Consider the following 11,808-nt stretch of genomic DNA (forward strand, 5'->3'; position numbering starts at 1 on the left):
CAGTAGTAAACAACTTCCAAGACACAAATATAAAACAAAGTACTGTAGCAAAATAACACATGGGTTATCTCCCAAGAAGTTCTTTCTTTATAGCCATTAAGATGGGCTCAGCAGTTTTAATGATGCACTCGCAAGAAATAGTATTTGAAGCAAAAAAAGAGCATCAAAAGGCAAGTTCAAAACACATTTAAGTCTAACATGCTTCCTATGCAAAGGAATCTTGTAAATAAACAAGTTCATGAAGAGCAAAGTAACAAGCATAGGAAGATAAAACAAGTGTAGCTTCAAAAATTTCAGCACATAGAGAGGTGTTTTAGTAACATGAAAATTTCTACAACCATATTTTCCTCTCTCATAATAACTTTCAGTAGCAACATTAGCAAACTCAACAATATAACTATCACATAAAGCATTCTTATCATGAGTCTCATGCATAAAATTATTACTCTCCACATAGGCATAATCAATTTTATTAGTTGTAGTGGGAGCAAATTCAACAAAGTAGCTATCATTATTATTCTCATCAAGTGTAGGAGGCATAGTATAATCACAACAAAATTTACTCTCCATAGTAGGTGGCACCAAAAGACCACTATCATTATAATCATCATAAATAGGAGGCAAAGTATCATCAAAGAAAATTTTCTCCTCAATGCTTGGGGGACTAAAAATATCATGCTCATCAAAGCCAGCTTCCCCAAGCTTAGAATTTTCCATATCATTAGCAACAATGGTGTTCAATGCGTTCATACTAATATCATTGCTACTAACATGCAAATAAGGTTCCATAGGTTTTTTAATTTTCGCATCAAACAATTCTAAATCAGGAAAAAGATTAAAAAGCTCACCAATTTTTTTGTTGTTTTCCATTATGCCTAACTAGTGTAAAACAAGAAACAAAAAGTTGCAATTGCAGGATCTAAAGGAAATAGCTTCGAGTACTTACAATGGCGGAAAATAGCTTGGTAGCCGAGGTCCGGAGTGTGAGTACCTTTTACCTTTCCTCCCCGGCAACGGCGCCAGAAAAGTGCTTGATGTCTACTTCCCCCTCCTTTTCCTGTAGACAGTGTTGGGCCTCCAAGAGCAGAGGTTTGTAGAACAGCAGCAAGTTTCCCTTAAGTGGATCACCCAAGGTTTATCGAACTCAGGGAGGAAGAGGTCAAAGATATCCCTCTCATGCAACCCTGCAACCACAAAGCAAGAAGTCTCTTGTGTCCCCAACACACCTAATAGGTGCACTAGTTCGGCGAAGAGATAGTGAAATACAGGTGGTATGAATAAGTATGAGCAGTAGCAACGGTGCCAGAAAATAGCTTGCTGGCGTGTAGTTGATGGTGGTAGTATTGCAGCAGTGAGTAACGGTAAAAACAGTAAACAAGCAGTAGTAACTCAGCAGTATTTAGGAACAAGGCCTAGGGATTATACTTTCACTAGTGGACACTCTCAACATTGATCACATAACAGAATAGATAAATGCATACTCTACACTCTTGTTGGATGATGAACGCATTGCGTAGGATTACACGAACCCTCAATGCCGGAGTTAACAAGCTCCACAATTTGTTCATATTTAAGTAACCTTATAGTGTAAGATAGATCAACATAACCAGATAGATCACATCAATACCATCATAATGATAATTAACTCCACAATCTACAAGAGATCATGATCATAGCCTACGACAAGAACCACACGGTGCACACACTAGTCACCTTTACACACGTGCAGGAGGAATAGAACTACTTTAATAACATCACTAGAGTAGCACATAGATGAATTGTGATACAAAACTCATATGAATCTCAATCATGTAAAGCAGCTCATGAGATCATTGTATTGAAGTACATGGAGAGAGATTAACCACATAGCTACCGGTACAGCCCCGAGCCTCGATGGAGAACTACTCCCTCCTCATGGGAGTAGCAGCGGTGATGAAGATGGCGGTGGAGATGGCAGCGGTGTCGATGGAGAAGCCTTCCGGGGGCACTTCCCCGTCCCGGCAGGGTGCCGGAACAGAGTTCTGTCCCCCGAATTGGAGTTTCGCGACGGTGGCGGCGCCCCTGGAGTCTTTCTGGAGTTTCGTCAATTGGTATCGAAGTTTTAGGTCACGACGGCTTAAATAGGCGAAGAATCAGAGTCGGAAGGTCTCTGGGGGGCCCACACTATAGGGGGGCGCGGCCCCCCCTGGCCGCGCCGGGGTGTGGTGTGGGGCCCCCAGGGCTCCCCTCTGGTCCTTCCCGGGTGTTCTGGATGCTTCCGATGAAAATAGGAACTTGGGCGTTGATTTCGTCCGATTCCGAGAATATTTCGTTACTAGGATTTCTGAAACCAAAAATAGCAGAAAACAGCAACTGGCCTCTCGGCATCTCGTCAATAGGTTAGTTCCGGAAAACGCATAAAAATGATATAAAGTGTGAACAAAACATGTTGGTATTGTCATAAAACAAGCATGGAACATCGGAAATTATAGATACGTTGGAGACGTATCAGTAGCCAACTTGTGCATGTTGCTCCAAAAACGAAAAAGAAACTACCTAGACTATAAAACACAACTTAAGCATGTTAAAACCAACTTAATTCATTTTTCTAGCTAGCTTAGGAATGTCGCAATAAAACACGTTGATGGAACCAAACTTAATTCATTTAAGTACACAACTTAGGCATATTGACAATACAACTTAATTAACCCAAAGTAGCCAACTTATGCATGTTGCTCTAAAAAAGAAAAACAAATCCAACTAAACAATAAAACACAACTTAAGCATGTTGGTAGAACCAACTTATTCATTCCGGTAGCCAACTTAGGCATGTTGAGAGTACAACTTAATACATTCCAGCGCTCAACAGTGCAAACTAGTTGGTACAAGCACTCTACTTGTTTTTATGCCTATTCCTGTGTGAATTGCAAATGTAATGAGCACTACTTAGATGATCATACTCTCAAGGAAGAAAAGTGAGGAATACAATCTATTCAGGTTGTGTTTGGCATTACGGTGAAAAATGAATAATCGTGTTTGCCTACCCAGCATTTTTTTTACATTGCTGTTAAAAAAGTTGCTTTGCCATTTCAGTGTTTGGCTAGCCAAATTTATTTATGCATGTGTGGTTACCTTTTTTTTTGCAGTGGATCAGTTAAGTAACCACAAACCAACCGTGAAGCTATTATACATCACACTATGTCAGCAAGGAAGCAAAAAAGACGTGAAGCATGTACTGCCTCCATTCTACGGGTCAGAACAACTCTAAATATAGTCATATTGCCATGACAAGCATCATCCTTCAGTGTCTTTGCAGTAAGCCAAACTGAACAGCTCTAAAAGTGCCCACAGGCCCTTGTGGCCTTGTCAACCATCCCGCAATCACGATGTGTATTAGCCCGGAAGTGGGAAGCAATTGGCTGCGGTTTCTGATGAGGCTGAATTAATTTGAGCAGAATAGAAATTACGCAACCGGCTTGATTCATGAACTGACTACGACACAGATCTACGTGCGGCAGCCTCTGAATTTAGTCCGGGAAGGAGAAAGGGAGGCACGCACCGGAGCTCTTCGATAGAGAAGCGGTTTTTGGTGTGCCAGAACACCACAAGGCTGCGAACCCGCGGCGCCCGGCAGCGTCGCCTGCGTGGGCGGCGAACTCGGAGGCGCACGAGGCAACGCCGATGCGCGTGGACCCCTTACCCCGCGCGGCCGCGGTGAAACTCCAGCCGCATAAGGGGAGCACATCGCATCCGCGGCGGCGGCGATCGCCGGTGGTAGTCCGGCCGCATAAGGGGAGCACATCGCATCCGCGGCGACGGCGATCGCCGGCGGTAGTCAGGGTAGTTGCTCGTCACAAGGGAAGGGGAATGGAGAAAGTGGTTGTTGACCAGTCGCTGTCGGAACGACGCTACCTTGATGGCCTTGATGGCACGCATCGGACGGTCAGAAACCGGAGGCTCAAACGTGTCTCGTGGCCTCCGTGCACTTTTTAGCGTTTGGGAAAAACAAAGGGTTAAGGTTAGGATGTCATGCGCATTTAAATTGTATGGAAAGATACTCGACTCATACGTCCCTGTAGCCGCCGCCTCTTGAGAAAAGCTCTAGCCGCTCCGACTCAGCCTCCTCCATAGATCGGTTCCCCCTCCTCCGGCCGGCTTCGCCGGCGTCGGGAGGAGTGGGGAACCCGATCTATGAGTGGAGTTTTCAATAAAAGTAGTCTTTTCAGTAGTCTATGTTAGGTTTTTGGTTGCCGTTTTCTTGTTGGTTTCCCCGCAATGGAGATGGCATCATCTGCAATAAGTGATCTTCGGCCTTTCGTTCGACGACGAGATCTCCTTCCCGACGTCAATGGTGGTGCTGAAAGATTACAATTATCTAGGTATGGGTGTTCAGATCTTACTTCGCCAGATCGATCTTGGATCTTTTCTCATGGTTGCCGCGAGGAGGATTATCCTCGCAGTTCTTGTCCCGGTTGCTACGTCCTCGACAATGGTGATTCGTATTCTCGGCTCTCCATCAACGTCGACAAGGCAGATCGGTTTTTATTCCCTGACATACTGGTGTTGGTACTCTTGCCGATGTTGATTGACTACTTTAATGGTTGCGTGCGTGCACGCAGTTTTGGCATTGCGGCTCAAATTCAAATTATGGGAGAACCTTCGTTGGTATTTACAGGTCTATGATTTGTTATCTATCTTTGGCTGCATTCAGAAAAGTACAAGATTATGTCTTGGAAGAAGAAAGAGTTTGAAGATCTCGAAGATTTGCTAGTATCTTTTAGACTTTATTTTGTAATCGCTGGAGACAGCTCGTGTATCTCTACCATGTACTATTTATTATTATGAATATATGTGGTATTGATTGTCAAAAAAAAATTGTATGGAAAGATAAAGTATGTTGGATAGTAGCAAAGTAATTTTTTCATGAGGTATAACCTAATGGTTTTTCCTATAGGAATAACACTACAAGATTCTTATAGAATTACTTCCTATAGAACGTGTTCATATGAATCGGACAATTTATATAGGAAAAATTTCCATAGAATCTAAATCCTATACAATTTCTATACAAAATCCCGTGAATCAAAATAGCCCAACCAGTGACTATTTCACATGTTGCAAAGCCTGGCCAGTGTTCAGTTTACTAGAATGGCGACCACCCTCTTGGCTATCTGGTCGTCCAAACACATGGAGGCAAAGATACCCCATCTGGAACCTTAAACTCGTGCGGATGGGGTTAATCGCATCGGTCGTTTTCTCAGGAAAAGCTAAAAACATACAATAGATCCCCTATCCCAAACCCTAAACACGGTTTCTCTAATTTGGTGTGAGATTTTTAAATTAGTTCGCCAGAATTTTTTTTACAAAGATTTGCAAAATACGAAATCCTAAACACGATTTCTAGCAAGCTAGCCCGATATCCATCTATATCATCGGGACTTGGGTTCTTCGTCGGAAACGGCGGGAGCAGTGTAGATCCACGCATCCTCGGCGTTGGAGTCGTTGTCTTCGATGTTGCCGTCAGAGAAGTCGGAGGAGTAGTCAACGAAGGCGTACCTTTGGCCCGTCGTCTTTTAGCGGATGGACGCGTGCCAACTCATCGTCGGTGTCGCGGGCACACTTTTCCTTCTCCCACACGTCAGTGACGACAAGAGTGAGGGAGTTGCGACCCGTCATTGTGAGGTGCAGCTCCTCCCGAGTGGCGTCGTCCTCCACCTTGTCCGGGCTCGAGTCGAGCTCGATCGGTGAGAGCGGAGGGAGCCCGGGTGCCGCCGGAGCTCAAACTTGCGCCACTGCAGACGACGGCCCCGCCTCGCTGTTAATCACACTCGGGAGGAGACCGAACCAGGAGGGGGAGTGTGGGTTGCGGAGTGAGAGCGCGCCTCACCGACATGCTTGCTCGAAGAGATGCGTCGCAGCTTGGCTGGCGTCTTCGTCGCGCACGTCGCCGACCGAGAGCCATACCCGCGCGACGGATTTGTGTGGCCGCCACGCACCGAATTGGGTCTGGCCATTGGGGGAGTATGTAGAGGGGGAGGCAAGGACACGGATGGCGATGGAAAGTTGGTTTTGGCGGGCGGTGGTGCTCGCAATCATAGAAGGGGTGGTGGGTGGAGGAAGAGGCGGAAATGGATGCGGGGTGCGGCATCCAACCCCTCAGTCCCGCTTTTATACAGCGTTCGGAGGGCGCATTGGGTTATTACCTCATCACTTTTCGCGATGCAGACCGGTTTTGCAGGCCATTTCTTGGTGCAAAACCGAAAAAAATAGAATGTGGTGGCGGATGGGATGTCTGCTAGAGATGCTTTTTATGTGCACACAGAGTTTTGTAAATTTTTGCTTGGAGAAATATGTGGTACTTCGTCAAAACGCAACTCCGCTGGCACGTAACCTGCTGGAAACCACCTCCTACTGATATAGCAAAGATAGCTGCTGATGCCGCTGTAGCAAAGATAATTCTTGCCAAGAACTGGCAGCAGGAGTAGTAGCTGCAGCTATGCCACCTATCTGGGTCCTGGGAGCTTCTACAACGGTTTTGGAGGTTTTATCTGATTCGGTCTGTTTGGAATCTCATGCTTGCAGGAAAGCATTAGCTCTAGCTGAAGATCGGACCCTAACCAATTTTTTTTTTTTTGAAACGGAGATAATCTTTGCTCCAATCTATTAATTAAGAAGATAATGCTCGGTTAATTAACGTCAAACCGGGTAAAAACCAATACAACATATAATGAAAACCCAAAGTCCACAACTTCTAGATCGCTAAACATGATCAGCCAACTCTCTCAACCTATTGTGGCCACAAACTCTCAAAACTCACCAAACATAAAGGAAATCCACCGAAAGATGAGATCATCCATTAAGAAATTGCAGATGCCTTCCTTGTGGTGCTACTCTTTTTACTTTTTCTCTTGAGATACTCTTTCACCTTCTTGGTTTTGTCACCCGAATCCTTTCCTGACTGGAGGTGCACAATCTCTTTGCTAGATTCTAGGATAGCTGTCTCCAAACTGCCAAGAAGATCGCAAAGCTCTTTTTGCAAAGAGAGCCTCAGAGTTAACGAAAGCAAGCGACTGACTGAGCTTTGGAGATGGTGGCATGGAAACCACCACCAAAGGTTCAAGCGAGTCCATGTCCAAATGCACCATCGATGAGGGAGAAGCCGACTCGCCACACAATTTCTACAGCTTCAACCCGGACCTCATCAATATCACAGGAGCTATGACCTCACTCTTAGAAGCAGCCGACACATGGGGTTCCTGGAGCGGGCAGGGAATGGTATGAGGGGAGAAAACGCCATATAGGCCCTTATCCCCAACTTCAGCTGAACCGAAACCAAGTTGGATGGGACTACTGAGACTGCTCATAGTGGGGGTAACATAGGTTGTAACATCACACATATCAAGGCATTTTGGTGACATGGCATACCAATAAATGAAGAAAGAGAGTGGGGTGGTAACTAGCTATGTTACCATAACATCACACATCTCAAAGCAATATGAGTCTATAACATAATTAATGCATATTGCACGACACCACATCTAACTTACTACCCCCTATGAAGGTAGTAACTTAGACTAGTAACATATAGTAACATGACATATGTTACTAGTCTAAGTTACTCTCCACTATGAGCAGCCGGTTACTGAAACCAAGGAGCGGACCAAAGGAAGGAAGAAATGGTGCTATCATTTTAGAGATCAATGCTGGCTCTGAACACTTCGGAATGTGTTTTTCGTTCATGAAGGTAGAATTTCCAATCTCGAACCTCACAGAATAGTTATGTTCATGTTAACCCAGGGAGTGCAACAGTTCCTGTAAACATCTTATTGCATCAACGCCACGCATAACTCTAGTCCATTGGAACGTGGGGTCACTTAAGATTGTGAAATAATAAAGTGGACACAATCTTCGATTTGAATTCCAATGGCAACCAAAAACAATCCACTTCTTACCAAAAGGTGGGATCCAATGGACTTTTCTTCGGCAAGAAATAGTTTTCAAACTAAAACGCTACCAAATACATTCATGCTGAAGTAACTGCAGAACTTCTGGTTCACCAAAAGGTGAGAGATCCAATGGACTTGTGGTTCATCAAAAGGTGGGATCCGATGGACTTCTTCGGCAGCAATGGATTTCAATTTTTAATTCAAATCGCTACCACATGGATGCGAAAGTATGTGCAGAACTTGCAGACATCGGATGTGGTTGCCAGGTCAAAAAAATAAAAAATTGAAAGGGAGGTCAAGCAGCTGAAGCGCTTAACATCAAGCAGGTGAATTGGAAGACGAATCATACGCATATAAGTAAAAGAATAATAACCAATGAATGAATTATTGAAAACATGACTCCCTCTTTTACAGGCAAAAGAGAGATGAGTAGATCGCTACTACGAGAGCCTAACCAGCAACTGAACTGAACGAAAGAAACAAACAGACGCAGCTCGCCGCAATCCAAATTGCGGGATCACATCTGTCGATCTAATTAAGCAGCACCAATCACGCATTCACGCCTCAGTGAGCGAGGAAGGCGAGGAGGGAGACGAGGGCGGCCACGGCCCAAGCGCCAGGGGCGACGGCGCCCGCCGCGCTGAGCATCGTCGGCGCCGGCGCCGGAGCGAGCGACGGCGCAAGGCTGCCGAGGGAGACGACCTCCTCCCGCTCCACGGTCCTTGCGGTCGCCGCGGCCGACGCGACGAGCAGGAGGAGCACGGCCGCGAGGAGGGCGACGGACTTGGCGGAGACGGCGGCCATTGGGGCGAGAAGGTGGGGGTGGGAGCTGATGTGGTTGGGTGGCAGAGAAAGAGAAGCGAGCAAGAAGCCGGAGATGGAGGGCTGTGCGCGGCTTGCTTCTCGTTGGCTTCTCAAACTCTGCGCTGGGAAATGTATGATGGAATGGCACGGTGGTGCGGGTGGATTTATAGCGGCGAGCCGGCGACGAGGGGAAAGTATGTAGCCGTTGGGGTCGCCGCAAACAGGGGAGAGCTTCGGAAACGTTCGGAGGATCGCACGGAGTTGCAGCAACGCTTTCCTGAATCAGAACCTTGGGGTCGGGACAGATTTTTTTTTTAACTACACGCATGATTCACCATAACATTAAGGTGGTTTGTTGATCGTTGATATCGTGCTTTCCTCACGATGGAGTCGGGACAAGCTTCATTGCGAGGCACATATCAACCGCTATCTGGCGCTCCGCATAGAGCGGACTAGGACTGGGCCAACCCACTAGCGAGGACACCGATTTTTTTGCCTTCGTTTTGTTTTTTCAGTTTCTCTTTTTTTGGGTTTTTCTCTAGTTGTTATGGTTTTTCCCTCAAGTTTTCGTTTTCCGGTCGGGCTTTTGCTGTTTTTTTATTCTAAACTTTTGAAAATTGAACTTATTTTAGTTTTGAACTTTTCTCAGTTCTAAACTTTTTTGAATTTGAACATTTTTCTGAATCTGGACATTGTTTGAATTTGTTTTTAATATTAACACTTTTCAAATTATTTTTTTAATCTTGCTTTTTTAAAATTTGAACTTTTCCGTGTTTAAACTTTTTAGATTTGAACATTTTTCAAATTTCAATTTTTTTTATCTGAATACTTTTTAGTCTAAACTTTTCTCAAGTTTGAAGTTTTTTTAGATTTGAACAATTTTTAAATATAAACTTTAAAAAATATAAACGGAAAGAAATAGGAAAGAAAAAGAAACCGAACCTAACCTTTGAAACTATATGAACGTAAAACTCGTAGCGAACTTTGCAAAGACTAAAACTAAAGCTCGTGCGAACTTTGTAAATTCTTGCTTGGAGGAATATGTGGTACTTCGTCAGAACGCAACTCCGCTGACAAGTACTCTGTTGACAAGTAACCTACTGGAGACTAGGGTGTTAAGTGAGATCGCACCTAAATTACACTTGTAGTACATTTTGCTTTTTTTGGGGTGTAAATTTTAACACTAGAATTTGAACTAGGAAAAGTAAAATACACTATAAAAGAAATCGCACCGAGATCCCACCAAAACAGAGACCACCTCATAATGATATAGCAAAGATAACCGCTGATGCGGCTGTAGCAAGAACTGGCAGCATGGGAGTAGCTGCAGCAATCTGTCGTGACGGTAATGGCACCTATCTGGGAGCTTCTGCGGATCTCCTCCTATTTGGAATCTCTTCCTTGCAGGAAGCATTAGATCTAGCTGAAGATTTGGCTCTAACAAAAAATTTGGTTGCATCAGATCGCGAAACAGTGGTTACTGAAATCAAGGAGGGGAGCAAAGGAAGATATGGTGCTATCATTTTAGACACCAATGCTAGTTCTGAATATTTCCAAATGTAATATTCTTTTGTTCATGAGGGTAGAATTTCTAATTTCGAACCTCGCAACTTAGCTAAGTTCATGTTATCTGGTCTAGTTTGGCAACAAAGTATTTGTAAAACTGAAGTATTAGAAAACTAGAGTATTTTAGCGCCTGGGCACAAGATACTACAGTTTTGCCAAAGCTGAGTATTATGAGGTATCGCTAATACTGTGACCTGTTTGGCTAGTAGTTCATTGTAGTGTCTAGATCAGCTATCTATTAATGCCAGGTTCTTCCGTCAAGCTCGCCCGAGCTGGTGTGGCGAGGCAGTACCACAACGACGACAGTAAGGTGCGGATGGACTGGAACACGGGTGGCTACCACGAACGGTAACGGCGACGAGTTCAACGATTCCTCCACAACGCACAAGGGCAGACCACATTCGTGCAACAGGGACAAGGCGGATTTGAAGATCTCGGCCGCATGCCCATCAACATTGCCATCGCACCGTCTGCCTCACGCCACTGCAACTCATGCGTCTAGCCAGCTCTGGCACGCCACGATGGCCCTCAGGGCGTCCGCGAGCACAAGGAGCACAAGTCAAGGGTGGGTGACTGCTACCATATACCCATAGTAGTGACGGTGGTGTAGGATGGGTGGCTCTCCCTAGGGGAGCTGAAGTTTTCTCCGTGCGCCCTGCCAGGGCACCGATGGTCCAGACCTGCGACTCGGCCAATCCCGGTGACGTGCGCGACTTCCATGGTGAAAGAAAAGAAGTCACCAACTATGGCTGCTAGGGATGGTCGATGCTTTGCAGTGGTATGACCATGGCCCTGGAGATGATAGGGCGGCGGCCGATTGGAATAGATCGATGCCCTCTTGTAGCTTTTCTTGCTTTCTCTGTTTTAGAAAAAAAAGGTCTGATGCTGCTTTTTAAAATACTTAAAAATACTACAGTTTGGGGAATTATGCAGATTCCAGTGTTTTCTATCATAGACAAACACGTCAAAGTATTGAAAGCTGTGGTGTTTTCGAATACTGTGGTATTCTTGAAAATAATTCAAAAAAAAACTCAGAGTAGGACCAGACATATTTGGCTCGGTCCGGGGAGGAGGGGGGGGGGGGGGGGGGGGGCATAATAAATAAATAAAAGCACCACGCATATAACTCTGAAGTGCCAAGTTTCGGTGTTGGATATCAATCCAATTTTAGTGGATTATAGTGGTTGAAAAGGGCAGTGATCTGAATTATAGTGGCAACGTAAAAACAATCCTAAATAAAGAAATTCTTGTTCACCAAAAGGTAAGAGATCCAATGGATTTTTCTCTTCAGCAGCAAGGAAATTCTTGTTCACGAAACGCTGGAATCCAATGGATTTCTCATCGACAACAAATGGATTCCAATTTTCAATTGAAAAATCGGTACTCTACCACATGCATGCCAAATTAAGTGCAGAACTTGCAGACATCGTATGGGGTTACTGCCAGGTCAAACAATACAAAATTGAAAGGGAGGTCAAGCAGGTGAATTCAAAGACGAATCATACGCATATAG

General features: G+C 44.8%; 1 protein-coding gene across 1 annotated transcript; it reads right to left on the reverse strand.

Moving 5' to 3' along the window:
* Positions 1-8,477: 8,477 nt before the first annotated feature.
* Positions 8,478-8,864, reverse strand: LOC139837631 (uncharacterized). Its single transcript, XM_071826982.1, has one exon. The coding sequence runs from the start codon at positions 8,727-8,729 to the stop codon at positions 8,490-8,492; it is 240 nt and encodes a 79-aa protein (XP_071683083.1). The 5' UTR covers positions 8,730-8,864; the 3' UTR covers positions 8,478-8,489.
* Positions 8,865-11,808: the final 2,944 nt, after the last annotated feature.

The sequence above is a fragment of the Lolium perenne genome, chromosome 3, assembly GCF_019359855.2.
Source record: "Lolium perenne isolate Kyuss_39 chromosome 3, Kyuss_2.0, whole genome shotgun sequence".
NCBI lineage: Eukaryota > Viridiplantae > Streptophyta > Magnoliopsida > Poales > Poaceae > Lolium > Lolium perenne.

What these genes read in the sequence shown, in the direction of transcription:
- LOC139837631 (XM_071826982.1), bottom strand. Translation starts at nt 8,729, where the DNA reads ATGGCCGCCGTCTCCGCCAAGTCCGTCGCCCTCCTCGCGGCCGTGCTC.